At 37.6% G+C, this 17531-nt stretch overlaps 1 protein-coding gene across 4 annotated transcripts; it reads left to right on the plus strand.

Annotated features, from left to right (window-relative positions):
* Positions 1–818: 818 nt before the first annotated feature.
* Positions 819–17317, plus strand: prkag3b (protein kinase, AMP-activated, gamma 3b non-catalytic subunit). 4 transcript variants are annotated; one of them, XM_079821857.1, is made up of 13 exons: positions 819–955; positions 2203–2245; positions 4121–4233; positions 4369–4450; positions 8631–8689; positions 10120–10165; positions 10248–10302; positions 10385–10511; positions 12611–12776; positions 12865–12902; positions 13025–13171; positions 13320–13493; positions 14963–17316. In XM_079821857.1, the coding sequence occupies exons 1-12, from the start codon at positions 938–940 to the stop codon at positions 13434–13436; spliced, it is 1011 nt and encodes a 336-aa protein (XP_079677983.1). In that variant the 5' UTR covers positions 819–937; the 3' UTR covers positions 13437–13493; positions 14963–17316. The 4 variants fall into 4 exon arrangements, with proteins under 4 accessions (XP_079677983.1, XP_079677984.1, XP_079677985.1 ...); XM_079821858.1 differs by having other exon boundaries at positions 830–955; positions 4093–4233; positions 14963–17317; XM_079821859.1 differs by having other exon boundaries at positions 840–955; positions 4074–4233.
* The last annotated feature ends 214 nt before the right edge of the window (positions 17318–17531 follow it).

Consider the following 17531-nt stretch of genomic DNA (forward strand, 5'->3'; position numbering starts at 1 on the left):
GCCTGGTCTGATGAGTCTCGATTTCTGTTGAGACATTCAGATGGTAGAGTCAGAATTTGGCGTAAACAGAATGAGAACATGGATCCATCATGCCTTGTTACCACTGTGCAGGCTGGTGGTGGTGGTGTAATGGTGTGGGGGATGTTTTCTTGGCACACTTTAGGCCCCTTAGTGCCAACTGGGCATCGTTTAAATGCCACAGCCTACCTGAGCATTGTTTCTGACCATGTCCATCCCTTTATGACCACCATGTACCCATCCTCTGATGGCTACTTCCAGCAGGATAATGCGTAGAGCATCTTTGGGATGTGGTGGAACGGGAGCTTCGTGCCCTGGATGTGCATCCCACAAATCTCCATCAACTGCAAGATGCTATCCTATCAATATGGGCCAACATTTCTAAAGAATGCTTTCAGCACCTTGTTGAGTCAATGCCACGTAGAATTAAGGCAGTTCTGAAGGCGAAAGGGGGTCATACACAGTATTAGTATGGTGTTCCTAATAATCCTTTAGGGGAGTATATCTAGTGAAAATGAAACCCGCTCGGGGGCCCATGTAGTCTCGGAGAACAAATCATCATGAACGCAAGGTCCAAAGGAACATATTGTGATCATCGTTGCAGTGGTCCTTAATGTCAACAGTATGCTTTTTAGCTGATTGATCTTCCATTTAACATGAGTCATCTTATACATGATTTGTATGAGGTCCTGATTATGCTGTGTATTACAGGGGTGTTGTGAATACACAGCCACTCACAGTCGTAACATTTGTGATTCTCCTCCCCCGTCTCACGTTCAGCCCTCTGCGTGCCTGGGCCGGCTTTCTCTCCTGATTTAGATTGTGCTCTGTGAGCAGGGACGTGAGTACAGCTGAAGTATGCTCCGGTCAGGCCAGCTCAAATACTGAAAACGTTTGTCTCGCAGTGGGACCCCACAACATGGACCCCCTGATGGAGGTAAGACCCAGTGAGCAATGTTTCTGATGAGCTGAATCCTGTTGTGACAACTTTAACTTAAAAACAATGATCTTATCACCGTTTATCTTGATGTTTGCTGAAGTTTTAAAGAACTAAAGTCAATCAACAAACTGACCCCCCGGGCTTGTTTCAGTGTTGACAATTCAAAACGAGTGGATTCAACTGATAACGTATGAATAACTAGTCTTTCTGGTTGCTTTGCACATTGTGTTTATGTTTGAGGTTATTTTTGGAGATCTGAACAGTGCATGGAGACAAGGCCTCTGTGGAGATCAAGTTCAGGGTGAGGTAGAAATATGTAGCATGAAAACATTATTTCTTATAATAATTAACCACATGTGCTTTTCCTGAAAGAAAGAAAAAACATAGTCATTGCAAGGCAGCAAAAGACTGTTAACATTTTAGGTTTATACTTTGCTTCAGCGTAAACAATACCGGTATACACAGAGCGATTGTACTGTATGAGTCTGCATGAGAATTGTTTAGGGTTGAATGAATAATCAGAAATGTAATATATCATAGGATGATGTTATATTTAACCTGTCAGTCATACTGTTGAGATAATAGACCCTTCTCTGTAGGGTTCTGTGGCAGGATTTCAGTTCTGTATAGAAAAAGAATGACATTGCTGCGGTTAAGAAATATCACAGTCACAATGCGTAATGGCTGTGATTCGGCTGTAGTCACAAGGCAGCAGCTAATATACAGATCAACAACATTGTTGTGATTGTGAGTAACTTTAGACACAATATTTCGAGTTACTTTGCTCCAACAAAAACATTTCCAAACAAACCCAGAGCAAAGTGGAGTTGAATCTGTGTTTTTGAGTTAATCAGATAAATTATTCAATGACTGTTGTTACATTTCTGAATGGATTTATCTTTTGAACAAATAGGTTAACTGAATGATTCAATGGCTCACTCATAAAGACACTTGTCGCCATCTACTGGTGTAACAATGTAAGCTGCATAAAGAGTCAGTGAAAAATCCCCATAACTAATGCTGGAATGAACAAACCAACAAGTGGAGTGATACAAAGAGTGAAAAGCCTCAGTTCTGTTGGACTGCTTTAATTTGCTTTTCTCAGCTTCCTGACGCCGACATTTTCTTTTGATATTTTTAATTTAACAATAGGCTACTTAAGGTTATGCTATGTCATCCTCACTTCTTTTGACTGCTTTGAGCATATATCCTTAAAGTGAAAGTCCATATCTTGTCTGTTTTAGTTCCCCTTTGTGGAGGATGAGGGACTCACCATGAAGAAGACAGGTATCTATCAGTATCTTTTGTACACCCTGTGCATTTCTTAATGTTAACATTACATTTCTTAGCTAGTCTCTGGAATTCTGCGTTCAAGTCCACTGACTTACTGTATTGTTTATTGAGCTATTTAATCAATTATTAATTAATTTAGTTAATTTGATATAATCTTTTTCAGTAATCGTAAGTTAAAAGTCAACTTGTCCCCTTAAGGGCTTTCTCTCTTCTGACCTATTTGATTAATCTCTCAATATTGTTTATTTTGGAAATATTTTGGTCTTTTGGAAAGTCATACAAACTATCATGGATTATTTATTTTGCTTTTGGAGCAAAAGTGAACACAGAAATTATGGTTGTTGTAGTTTCCATTCACCAATATTAAAGTGTACCCAACTTTGGTCCCAAATGTGAAGTAAAAGGCCCCTCTTGCTGTCTTATACAGCGATCAGGCATAACATTATGACCTAATGTTGCGTTGGTCCCCCTTTTGCTGCCAAAACAGCCCTGACCCGTCAAGGCATGGACTCCACTAGACCCCTGAAGGTGGGCTGTGGTATCTGGCACCAAGATGTTTAAGATCCTTTAAGTCCTGTAAGTTGCGAGGTGGGGCCTCCATGGATTGGACATGTTTGTTCAGCACATCCCACATATGCTCGATTGGATTGAGATCTGGGGAATTTGAAGGCCAAGTCAACACCTCAAACTTCTTATTGTGCTCCTCAGATCATTCCTGAACCATTTTTGCTTTGTGGCAGGGCGCATTATCCTGCTGAAAGAGGCCACCACCACAAGGGAATACCGTTACCATGAAAGGATGTACATGGTCTGCAACAATGCTTAGGTAGGTGGTACGTGTCAAAGTAACATCCACATGGATGGCAGGACCCAAGGTTTCCCAGCAGAACATTGCCCAAAGCATCACACTGCCTCTGCTGGCTTGCTTTCTTCCCATAGTGCATCCTGATGCCATGTGTTCCCCAGGTAAACGACACACACACACCCGCCCATCCATGTGATGTAAAAGAAAACGTGATTCATCAGACCAGGCCACCTACTTCCATTCCTCCGTGGTCCAGCTCTGATGCTCACGTGCCCACTGTTGGCTCTTTCGGTGGGAGAAAGGGGTCAGCATGGGCACCCTGACTGGTCTTTGGCTATGCAGCCCCATTCACAACAAACTTCGATGCACTGTATATTCTGACACCTTTCTATCAGAACCAGCATTAACTTCTTGAGCAATTTGAGCTACAGTAGTTTGTCTGTTTGATCGGCCTTCGCTCCCCACGTACATCAATGAGCCTTGGCCTCCCATGACCCTGTTGTCGGTTCACCACTGTTCCTTCCTTGGACCACCTTTGATAGATACTGACCACTGCAGAAACACCCCACAAGAGCTGCAGTTTTGGAGATGCTCTGACCCAGTCGTCTAGCCATCACAATTTGGCCCTTGTCCAACCCGCTCAAGCCCATTTTTCCTGCTTCTAACACATTAACTTTGAGGGCAAAATGTTCACTTGCTGCCTAATATATCGCACCCACCAACAGGTGCTGTGATGAAGAGATAATCAGTGTTATTCACTTCACTTTTCAGTGGTCATAATTTTATGCCTGATCAGTGTATTTACGTTATTTGTACCCTAAACAAATTTCTTTCCCTATTTCTTTTCTCAAAAATGTTGCTCCATGAGTCTTCAGTAAAGAGAAAAAAATCAATACTGGGGAGATTTTTTGCCTTGATAAGTGTGATTCAATTCTAAATGAAACTACAAAACATGTAGACTAGGCTACGGTAGGGTACATATGAGTGTAGCAGGACTGTTGTCATTCACAACTGCAGACTGACCGACCTGCAGCAGGGGTTTCCCTCTCTGTCTCCCTCTAAAGAACCTCTCCAAGACTCTGACTCAGACGTGTATGCCAAGTTCTTCATGAGTCACTGCTGCTACGATGCCATTCCAACAAGCTCCAAACTTGTCATCTTTGACACAACACTGCAGGTGTGCTTATGTGCTGAAGTCACATCCTGTACTACAGTATTTTAGATTGATTTACATCAAAAAATAATCATATATATTCCTGATTTAAATGTTCAGAGAGCATAAACAGGGAATTTTTTTGATTGATGTGTACAGGTGAAGAAAGCATTCTTTGCAATGGTTGCAAACGGGGTCAGAGCGGCACCTTTATGGGACAACAAGCTGCAGTGTTTCGTAGGTAAGCAAACGTTAGGGTTCTGCTGAGCCTGTCAAAGTGTTGCTTGGTCAGCTGTGAGCCTGCATCAGATTACTGAAATCTTATAATGTCACTGCAACATCTTAAACCGTGTTCATAAAAGCGAACGTGTTTCACATATGCTAAAACACTCAGCAATCCCATTAAACCGATGTCCCAGCTCTACCATCCATTTGATTTCAGGTCCTGTATATGTAGGCAGGGCTTGACATTAACACCCACCAAATGCGGGTTGATTTCAGCAGTGTCGTGTAACGCAGTCACTCCTACTAGCCACTTTGACGGATTGAATTTATATAACATAGTCTATACATGTTTCAATTGTAGTCTTTTAAAAAGGGCGATGTACATATTACAAATACATATTCAATGTATATTTAGGGGCCAAGCACCGAAGGTGCGAAGGCACCTATTGAAACCGTTCCCGTTCTTATTATTATTATTCATCTTCTTCTTCTTCTTCTTCTTCTTCTTCTTCTTCCGCCACGAAGTCTATGGCAGCCCATAGAACCGTATGGTAAAAAGTTGTGAAATTTGGCACACTAATAGAGGACAGTCTGAAATGTCACCGTAGCAAATTTGGAGTCTCAAACTCAATCCCTCTAGCGCCATCATCAGTCCAAAATTTGACTCATGTTTATGCTAATAACTTTTGAACCATAAGGGCTAGAAACAAAATTCTTTTTTCCTCTGATTCATTGGCTCAAGACAATTCCATTGCACCCTATGACGTCATTTTCCGTCATAATAATTTTCCCGCCATTTTGAATTTTCCGAAAAACCTACTTTTACGAACTCGTCCTAGACGGTTCATCCGATTTGCACGAAAATTGAACCAGATCATCTTCAGACCATGTTGACAAAAAATCTTGCAAATCAAGTTGATTCGTCAAATCATTTGCGATAAACGCGCAAACAAATTTTACGTAGCGGTTGCAAAAACACTCTTAAGGCAATATCTCCGCAACGCTTTATCGTATTCAAACCAAACTTGGTACATGTCATCACAAGCATGACTTGAGGCAACATACAGCGTTTCGGCGCAGCGCCACCTACTGGTCCGGAGATACGAAAAATTGCAATTTTTGCTTATAACTTCTGAACTGTTTGTCCAAAAATCATAAAAGTGGTCTCATTAGATTCAGGACGGCATGCCGAGTCGTCTGATATTCAATTTTACCATATCGGCCATTTTGGCTGTCGGCCATTTTGAATTATGTGCTAAAATGCTATATTTTACAAACTCATTAGTCTATCGTTACGAAACTTGGTATGTGTCTTCCGCACCATGCTTCGAAGGTACTCAAAAAGTTTTGGGGCAGTGCCACCTTGTGGTCAAAGGTTATAACAAAATTTACAAAAATGCTAATAACTTTTGATTAAATTAGCTTAGTTTATTGAAACTGGTCATAATACATTCATTGGCTCATGCCGATTCAATTGCACCCTATGACGTCATTTTCGGTCATGATAATTTCCCCGCCATTTTTAATTTTCCAAAAAACCTACTTTTGCGAACTCGTCCTAGACGGTTTGTCCGATTTGCACGAAAATTAAACCAAATCATCTTCAGACCATGCTGACAAAAAATCTTGCAAATCAAGTTGATTCGTCAAATCGTTTTCGACTAATGCGCAAACAAATTTTACATGGCGGTTGCAAAAACACACTTAAGGCAATATCTCCGCAACGCTTTATCGTATTCAAACCAAACTTGGTACATGTCATCACAAGCATGACTTGAGGCAACATGCAGCGTTTCGGCTCAGCGGCACCTACTGGTCAGGAGATACAAAAAAAAATCTATTTTTGCTTATAACTTTTGAACTGTTTGTCAAAAATCATAAAAGTGGTCTCGTTAGATTCAGGACGGCATGCAGAGTTGTCTGATATTTTCTGACAATTTTACCATATCGGCCATTTTGAATTATGTGCTAAAATACTATATTTTACAAACGCATTAGTCTATCGTTACGGAACTTGGTATGTGTCTTCCGCACCATGCTTTGAAGGTACTCAAAAAGTTTTGGGGTAGTGCCACCTTGTGGTCAAAGGTTATAACAACATTTACGAAAATGCTAATAACTTTTGGTTAAATTAGCCTAGTTTAATGAAACTGGTCATAATACATTTATTGGCTCATGCCAAGAATATAGATACTAATTTTGACATATTTGGTCAAACATCCTGTCCGCAATGTTCTTATTTGATCAAAATCTACTTTTTCAAACTCATCCTAGACCGTTTGTCCAATTTCCACCAAAATCGAATCGTATCATCTTCAGACTGTGTCAACAAAATGTTAGGGATTTTGCATCAATAGATGAAACCGTTTTTGTAAACCTCAGTGACGAAGTTGAGGCATGATGCCAAAATGACTCTTGAGGCTGTATCTCTGCAATGCTTTGACATATTGGCATCAAACTTTGCATGTGTCATTGTTCCCTTATTCTGACCACACCACATCAATTTCGTAACTGTGCCACCTATTGGTCAAAAGTGATAAACCATTAACTTATATTATCAGTGACTCTATATATGATATTTCAGCCATTTTGCCTAATCTTCTTAAACTGTATAATTGTTCATTGTTGCAGTTGGTCTGACACTCTCAGACTACAATGCATTTTTCAGCCTTTTGCCTAAAATCATCTTAAAAGGTGATTAATTGCTCATTGCTCCAGTTGATCTGACACTGCCAGCCATTTTGGCATGTCTTGTCTTCTTCTTTGCGCTTGGCCCCGGTATTGCTGCTTGCAGCTATATTTGATACTGAAACGCTTCCAATACTTATCTGTAACTCCAGCTGTGCTTTCTCGCTCTCTCATCTCTCCGACAGTGAGTTGACACACAAACCCACCTCCCCTTCACTAGTTTAATTTGCTTCGGATGAATATTGTTGGTGTTGCAGGGCTTGAATTTCGGCGTGGGATTGCGTGCATTTTTACTCATTCTCACAGATGTTGTGCTAACACTCCAAGCGCGTGCACATAAATCCATCTTGAGTTAGTTTTCGCTGCCTAATTGCACTTAAACAGTCAAATACACAGAAAATAAATGTCAAAATGCCGGTCTTGGCGAGTATTCACATAAACAGTCAGTTATGTTTTAAGTGAACATAAACAGTTGAGAAAGAAAAGGCATGAGTAACAGTATAATGGATCCCTGCGTCAGGTTTTTAAAGTGACAGCAGCCTAATATACCTGCTGCCAAATTATGAGATAATATAAAAAATATCTATATGGCCGTTTTTCCACTTGGTATCGATGTGAAAATGCTTTGTAAAAGCACCAGCCACAGCGGCTGGTGAGCAAAAAAGTTAATGTCAAGCCCTGCATGTAGGATAGAAATAGATGCATTCTAAGTTTCTGCTCCTACAGGAATTTTCTGGAATGCACCGGTTTCCCAAACAGTTGCTCACGATAATCACACACATCACTCTCAACTGATGATCACCTGCCTTTGACTAAATCGCAGCATTAACATAAAGCAGATAACAAACTACTGAAGACTGGTGTAATGATGCTGACAATTCAGCTTTGCCATCACAGGAATACATTTGATTTTAAAATATATTAAATTAGAAAACAGCTATTTTAAATTGTAATAAAATGTCAAAAATGTTCAGTATTTTTGATAAAAAAATTGCAACCTTGGTGAGCATAAAAGACTTCTTTCAAAAACATTAAAAGACCCCGAAATTTTGAAATGGTAATATATAAGCGAAGATTCATCATGTTTAAATACTGTACTGCCCGTGTGTGTGCTGACACAGCTTTGATTGATCATACTCAGCACCCCGTCCTCTCCAACAGTGTCAGCTTCTAAGTTTAGTCTGGCTTCTGGGCGATGGTATCTGGTGGGAAATGGCAGGGTAGATCTCTAATCCCCTGAACCTTCTCTGGAAGTAATAATAGCCATGCTAATGAGAAAGCATATCCTCCTACTGAAAGAAAACTTGGGCGCAGGAACGTGTTCCTGTTTCAGTGCATAGTGAGATGTAGTATGTTTATGCTAATGTTAGCCTCTAATTTGCTTAAGAACTTTAAGTTCAGCTCTGTCTGGTCAGTTTTAGATCGGCTTGTGCGAACTCACTGTTGAATTGAATTTAAACCTGAGTGCCTCTGTTTATGTTGTCCATTTGCTATTTTTGTCTTTGCAGGGATGCTCACCATTACAGACTTTATCAACATTCTCCATCGTTACTACAAATCTCCCTTGGTAACCACTATTTAACACCGTTTTCTCCTAATTTAAATATAGGGGAAACTGGGGCTAGTTGTGAAACTTTATACAGAATAATTCTCATGGTATAGATGCATTTTCATGGCTACAAAACATTTCAACCACTATTGCAAAAAAAAAAAAACATACAGGTAAAATAAAACAAGTACACATTGAACTTTTGTGAGAACAAGTCCTGCTATTGGAGCACTATATGATGTGATATGATGCCCTATAAAATCTTATTATTGGCTTTTCAGTAAAATGTAGTGAGTAAAATAAATATGAATTCATGCAAGTTCGAAACCAACATAAAAAAGGTCTGTATGATTGTTTTAACCCTTCTCCGGTCTTCGGGGTCTTTTCTGACCCCAAAGGACGTTTGCTCAAATAAAAAAAAAATTCCCCTTTGTCCAAATGGCATGAGACTTTGTACGGTGGTCAACACTCTCTAGATATACAAAAACAATAAAAAAATTGGATTTATATCTGTTTTTATGTTCGTGTGACAAAAAAAAGTCACACTCTGGAGACCCGCTTAGAAAATTCATCCTCAAAAACAGAAACAACACAGAACACGCATACAGAAATGAAGTGGCACGCTTCCAACAATGCATAAAACATCCACAATGCAAAATGATCATGCTCACACACACACAGGAATACATTTGTTATTGCTGTTCAGTTCATTGCATTTTGATGTTCATGTTGTGTATTTTTTTACTCAATATGTAATATTACTGTTCATTTCTGTTAATTTTTGTTCTGTTACAGTTAGTAACTGAAGTGTAGATTAAATGTGTAGAATTATAAGAAATCAGATGTTTGAAATAAATGATAAACTCTAAAGACTCCAACTTTTCTCTTGTTCAGGTTTGATTCTAATAATGTAAAATCATTGAAAAAAAGATTTTTTCAGTACAAAAAAATGCTAAACTTTGACAAAATTAATTCATTTTAATTGTTATAAATGTGATTTCATAACATTTAGATATGAATTCAACTGAAAAATACTTGTGAAAAGATGTATTTCAGTCAGTCAAATAGCACATAGCAAATAGTGGAGCTCTTCAGCCATTTACTGGTAAAAGTAAAACTTTTAAAACTGGTAAAACTTTTTTTTTCTTTTTTTTTATGAAAGTATAACTTACGAATGAAAGTTAGAAATTTGGGTCTTTTATAAAGTGAATTTTACATGCACACACACACACACACACACACACACACACACACACACATATATATATATGTATATATATATAAGACCCTGGGTGTAATTCCCAAACGAAGGCCGGAGAAGGGTTAAATGAAATTAATACTTTTATTCACAAAAGTGTCATTAAAGACATTTATAATATATTTCTATTTCAAATAAATGCTGTTATTATTAATAATAATAGATCAATCATGCTCTTTTTCTGTTTTAGGTTCAGATCTATGAGCTGGAGGAACACAAGATTGAAACATGGAGAGGTAATTGTGTATTGTTTTGAAGATAAATATGTATATTATTGTAATGTTTTAAATGAGAAGCTCTATGTTTTCCCTCTTCCAGAAATCTATCTACAGTATTCTCTCAACTCCCTGATTAGCATCACACCTGAATCCAGGTAAACCAGGACCTTTACTGCACTTTGTTTGCTTTTTCTTTTATCTTTCTAGTGACAGAGATGTGTTTTCTGTGTTTGCCAGCCTCTTCAAAGCCATTTATTCTTTACTGAAGAACAAGATTCACCGGCTACCCGTCATAGATCCAGAATCAGGGAACGTCCTCCACATACTCACCCATAAACGTATCCTCAAGTTCTTACACCTCTTTGTAAGTGCTTTTATGCTGTTCTCTTTATATAACCTTGCATTAAAAGGTGCACTCAGTCATTTTTACCTCATTCAAATTTTTTTATTTATAACTAAATGAAGAGTGATAATGATTTCCACACATGTTAGTCATACGCCATCTAAATTTACCATCGTTCGGCAAATTTTCAAGGGAGAAAACCCCTTTTTTAGTAGTACACGCAATCAAGAATTTCCCTAAGGGCAAAAGCTTTCTCACGTGCAGATTTCTCAACAGGTTTGAGTTTTTCATGCAAATTTACTACATTGACCAACAGAAAGCTGATTGGTTTGAAAAAATGACTTCTGTACAATAGATGCTTCATACATCACTATACTATTAACATTAGACACTGGAGCTTTTTGCTAATGTGACCACACTTTTATTACGCCTCATGGGAGCTGACATATGATGACCTCTCAATAACCAGCACTGTTATTGGACATAAGTTAATCATGGCTGACTGCAATTTCCGTAATGCCGCATACTCACCACTGGGTTCTTTGAACATAAGTAAATATCTGCTAACAAAGCATAACCCTATCCACTTTTAACCTCTCATGAAACAATGTAACTGTATTACAAGGTGGCAATTTCTAATGAATTTGTACAATATTATTCATAAGGAAACATGCACTTTTTAGGAAGGGAAAAAACATGACTTTATAACTCTCAATTATATCCCTCAATTCAGAGAAAAGAATTCAGAATTGCGAGCTATAAACTCCTAATTGAGAAAAAAAGTCTGAATTGCGAGGATTAAGTCCACATCAGGTGACACTTTTCTTGAAGGGGTGTGCATAAGACTGACATGACACCTTCATAATCATGACATGACACATGTCATGAATATGAAGGAGTTTTTATGCATGTTCGTGACAACTGTCATTAAGTGTCATTCGCTCAATTATGTCATTTTTAATGCAAAGATGACATTATTTGGGATGTCTTTGTCATGACAACTTGACATTACCAATACAACATAACCTAGCATGTGACATAGCAGATTAATTATCAAACTTAAGTATTAAAATATTAAATATTATCCAAATGAAGTAAATATTTTTTAACAGTGTCATGAATATTTTCCTTGACCTAAACTAAAGTGGTACAAGTTGAATTTGTCATTAAAATGTCATTAAGTGTCAATACTCTGTCAAATTATTTTATAACAGTGTCATAAATATTTTTCTTGACCTAAACTATGGCATCATAGAGGAAATCGTATTGAGTCATTGAAACTCACCTCAAAATGATTATGATGGTGTCTTAGCTAGACTTATGCATGATGTAAAAAAAAGCATTTCAAGAAAATATAAATGTGTGGGATGCTGTAATTAACTGTTTTTGGAAACCTTTTTTAAAAAAAAAATTATGAACTGAAAAATATTCACGACGCTGTTATAAAATAATTTGACAGAGTATTTACACTTAATGACATTTTAATGAAAAATTCAACTTGTACCACTGAAAAAAAGATTTATGACAGGTTATGTTGTCTTGGTAATGTCAAGTTGTCATAACTATGACATCTCAAATAATGTCATCTTTGCATTCAAATTGACATAATTGAGTGAAAGACACTTAATGACAGTTGTCATAAACATGCATAAAAACTCCTTGTGTCATGTCATGATTATGAAGGTGTCATGTCAGTCTTATGCACACCCCTTCATGTAAAGTGTTACCCTATATCTCATTAAAAAAAATGTGTATATCTCGCAATTCTGACTATATTCTTTGCAACTGCGAGTTTATATCATGCAATTCTGACTTTATAACTCGCAATTGCAAGTTTATATCACAATTCTGAGGGGGGAAAGTCCGAATTTTGAGATAAAAAGTCACTTTTTTTTTTTCCGTGGCGGAAATAAGCTTCCATAGTGAAGCAGATCAAATAAAAATGTTCAAATGAGATTGTACAAATTCATACGAATGAACCACCAATTCACCAAAACGAAAAATAGTTATGAATTGCCATGAGAGTGTGTTGGTGCTTTTAATATGTAACATAAGGTCCTTATGTTGACTCTCACCATAGCTCTGTACTGAATGTTGAATATTTGCTTTATGAATCTCAGGGCTCTATGATCCCCAAGCCACGTTTCTTACAGAAGCGGATTGAGGAAGTGGAAATCGGAACATTCAAGAGCATCGCGACTATCAGGGAGACCGAAACAGTTTATGACGCTTTATCGGTATTTGTAGAGCGACGGGTCTCAGCCCTGCCCGTCATCAACGAGCAAGGTACTGAGTACGACTGTTTGTTTTTCTTCAAACCAAAAGTATATGTCACGTGTCTCTCTTCTGAGGGGTTTTTGATATTTTTCTTTAGGGAAAGTGGTGGCACTTTACTCCAGATTTGATGTCATTGTACGTAGACTCACATCCACACATTTCAATGATTGTGTAACAGAAAATAACTTTCGGATGTACTTAACAAAGCTTAAAGCTGGTATCCTCTGCATTTACATGTTTTCCTGATTCTTCAACAGAATTTGGCTGCCCAGAAAAACTACAACAACCTGAACATGACGATGCAGGAGGTCATCCAGGGCCGCTGGTGCTGCATTGAGGGGGTGCTGAAGTGTTACCCTCACGAAACACTCGAAACCATCATCGATCGCATTGCTGAGGCAGAGGTATTAGAACAAATAGCTGCCATGTTACATTGACGGCTCATTCTTTGGGTGTTTCTATTGTATTCAAAAATTGATGGCTTGTTTTTAATCGCATCAAGTGAAACATGCCGTCAACTGTACTCAGACTATGGTCCATATGCTCTTTCAGGTTCACCGTCTAGTGCTGGTGGACACAGAGGATGTGGTGAGGGGAATCGTCTCGCTCTCTGATTTGCTTCAGGCGCTGGTTTTGACTCCTGCGGGCGTTGAAGCACTTTTCTCTTAACGCCAGTGGAGGGCTCCCTCTCCACCATCATCCTCATTTCCTATCCTCTCATACCAGGTAGGCAGATTGTCTTCTTTCCTTTTTGGTGACTGCTACCAGAGGTGCTGTATTTCTCTCTTTCTTCATCTTTCAGATGAACATCCCTCCATTTCTGCAAACACATGTACTCCCTCAGATAAATGGTACCAAAGCTGTCACTGGGTCTAAAGGGACACATTTGTACCTTATATTTATAACTAAAGGGTGCATTTTAGTAGCTTAAAGGAACATATTATTACCTAAATTGTACATTTTAGATCCTAAATGGTATATATTTCCAAAAGGAGGTTTTCTCAGTGATGCCATAAAATAATTATTTTTTGGTTCCCCAAAGAACCTTTCAGTCAACTGTTCGTCAACCCTTGTGTGTCCTCAATTTTGTTTGTTGTTTTTTCTTTCTTTTTTTGTTGTTTTAAATAATTTTGTTGGTTAAATGCCAACTGCTTGAATTTTGGATAATTTTATTGGAATTTTAATATTTCACCATCATTTCCTTTTATACATCTATTTAGGTACACAAAATAGTTACACTAAGGACCTTAAGGACTAAAATGTCCCCATTGAAACCCATTAAAACTGCCATGTTTAATCCCAGGGCCATTTAACTATAAAATGATGCAGTCGCTGTTAATAGGCTTTCATTCTTTTGGCAAAGCTTCAAAATTAAAATGTTTGCTATTTTTTTACCAGATGGTGGCATTTTCTCAGGTTTGGCCTATAAAGCAAATACTCACTATTTGTATTCCTGTTTTCTGCTTCTGCTTATTATCGAGCCAGTTGGATAAATTATGCAGCTACAATTGTGTGGGTGTGTTGGTATTGATGTCAGAGTGTTGTTTGTTTCTGTGTGCTTGTAATATTTGAGAGTAATTTGTCTGTTGAGCGTATAATTTGCCTCAAATTTGGAACACAACTTTAGATTTATGGCTTTGATTTTCTATCAGTTTTTGAGTTCAACATGTTTTATAAAATACATATTTCATATCAAATAAATAAATCAACAATAATCTGCCAAGGGTCTTCTTTACAATGAGACCAAATTTAAAGGGTTAGTTCACCAGTAAATCATGGGCTAATTTTCATTTTTGGGTGAACTATCCCTTTAAGTCTGTGCTCCAAAGCTTAAAAACATTTTAATAATCTGAAGAACATTTTTTCACTATTAAGAACCTTCCTTTCGGGCAAAAGTTTCTATGCATGTTAAAAGTTATTCATGAAACCATGCCAATAAAGCTCCTTTATTTTTAAGAGTGTAGTAACTTTTGAAAGGGTACAATGTGAGTGTATCTTGTGCTATTTATAATGTTTGCTCTGGAGTGCATGGACTATTTAGGTCTTTGGAGAAATTTCCCAAGAGAAAGAATATTCCTATTACTGTGACCAAAACATGCATGGACATTAGTGTAGAACACGTGTTACTGTGAGTGCAGGAACATTTGTGAAGAATAAAGGAATGATGCGTGTTTTTACATAATTTTGTTTTCCAGAACTTTGTCGCCAAGCAAACCATGAGCCTTGAAGATGAATGCTTGAAGACAGAAAGTGTAAATATCTTTAATGTTGTGGGCATTTGGGGATTTGATGTTTCACTTTAAACATGTCTAATCTTGTTTTGCAATTTGACTTTTATATTTGTATAATTTATTAAAGAATTATAATCACATAATCATCTGAATTGTGCTAGTTCTATGTCAGATAAAGTGACAGACATTTAGCATGTAATAATGATAAATTATCTCTTTTTATAACATTTTTGTTATAAAACTTCTTGACCCCCACCCCCGATCCTCACTTTGTAAATAATCAGATTATCATGTCATTTAGTCAAAAAATTCATTGTGGTGTTCCTGCAGAGTGACTTAGTGGATTGACACTGTTATATTTGCTACAATTGCTATTTTTTTCCTACCACATAAAACATGTTTAATGCAGTGGTTATATTGTGATATTATATTGTTAAAGACAAAGTTGTCCCGGTAAAAGATTTGATCAAAATGGCTTTGACTCAATGATTCCAGATGCACCAAGATAGCTAAAGTAAGATACTTTCCTCTTCTGGATATAGACAATCTCCACAATTTGTTTGATCATGCTTAAAGACACTTATTGGTTCCACTTTATATTAGGTGTCTTTAACTACTATGTAATATTGACATAAAACAAATATTTTTAGATACAGTTTTTATTGCAGAACAATTTTGCTGCTATTGAGGTGGGATACGGGTAATGTTAGGAACAGGTCTGGTGGCATGGGTAGGTGTATACACTATATTGACAAAAGTATTGGGACATCCCTCCAAATTATTGAATTCAGGTGTTCAATCACTTCCATGGCAACAGGTGTATAAAACAAAATATTCCACGCCCAACTGTTAGTGGTATTAAAACAAAGTGGAAGCAATTGGGGACAACACCAACTCCACGTAAAATCACAGAGCGGGGTCAGCGCATGCTGTGGCGCACAGTGCACAGAAGTCGCCAACTTTCTGCAGAGTCAATAGCTACAGACCTCCAAACTTCAGATTAGCCTTCAGATTAGCTCAAGAATGGTGCATAGAGAGCTTCATGGAATGGGTTTCCATGGCCGAGCAGCTGCATCCAAGCCTTACATCACCAAGTGCAATGCAAAGCGTTGGATGCAGTGGTGTAAAGCACGTCTCTAGAACAGTGGAGAAGTGTTCTCTGTAGTGACGAATCACACTTCTCTGTCTGGCAATTGATGGACTAGTCTGGGTTTGGCGGTTGCCAGGAGAACGGTACTTGCCTGACTGCATTGTGCCAAGTGTAAAGTTTGGTGGAGGGGGGATTATGGTGGTGGGTTGTTTTTCAGGGGTTGGGCGTGGCCCCTTAGTTCCAGTGAAAGGAACTCTTAATGCTTCAGCATACCAAGACATTTTGGACAATTTCATGTTCATGTTCATGTGCATGTAAAGGCAGGCGTCCCAAAACTTTTGGCAATAGTGTATGTAATATAGGTACAGTGTAAAACATGAATGTACACACAATAAGTGCATTGTATCAAATGATTAATTTCAATCTTAGTACATCGTAGTTAAAGACAATTAATATAAAGTGTGACCCATGAATTAATAAGAACACATTTTAACTTGAGGCAAGTTAAGGCCTCACACTTTTAGAAAACCACTGTTCTACAGCATGGAAACAAATCAAACAGATTTGCTATAAGGGATCAAATTACCTTCCATAATAAAACTATTATAAAATGACATTCTTCAAACTACAACTGTGGTTCTGAACTGCATCAAAGGCGTTATTTGAAGACTTCAGATGCAAAAGCCTCTAAGTCCGTCTGACGTTTTTCTTTAAAATAAGCATTTTTGTCAGGCTTCTGTGTATAGGTTTCTACCTAAGTACTGGTACTTCTGAATGGGCTGAGGCTGGGATTTAGTGGGTTTGAAGTGAAAGTATTTTATGAGCTCATACTATATGTGGAGAGCATTCACTCAGTATCTTTTTCTAATTTTTGACCGAAGTGACTTTTAGAGGCTTTTGCATCTGAACTATATATATAATTGCATAATTTATATATTTTTAAAATGATATTTGTAATATTTATTTGTATAACATTTTGGTACACGAAAATGAATAATCCAGCCTTGTGATGGCAAATGTTTGAGTTGTTGGTGCATATATTTACCAGAGGTGGATCCTTGTACATCCTGCTTTTCACTGTCAGCAAACAGTGTAAAGTACTTTTGACTCGCTACAGTAAGTAGTTCAACCTTATTTGCATCAATTGTGTTTCAGACCTGTTTCAACATGTTACATTTATTTCAGTGTATAGCTAACACCTTTGTCATTAAATATCCTAATTGCTGACTAATGGTTTGAAATCATATGTTTGAGTCATGTGAACTACTTCAATGACTAAAGTCTTAAGACATTGCCACTTAAAGTGAATGCTGTTAAACAAAATTAAACTAATACATGTTTTGTATGTTAATGTTACATAAGGAAATAGTTAACATGAACTGGCAGTACTACTTGTTCTACTTGTAGTAATTCATGTGTAACATTTAGGATAGTTCACACAAA

Source organism: Gobio gobio (genome assembly GCF_949357685.1).
Source record: "Gobio gobio genome assembly, chromosome: 7".
Taxonomy (NCBI): Eukaryota; Metazoa; Chordata; class Actinopteri; order Cypriniformes; family Gobionidae; genus Gobio; species Gobio gobio.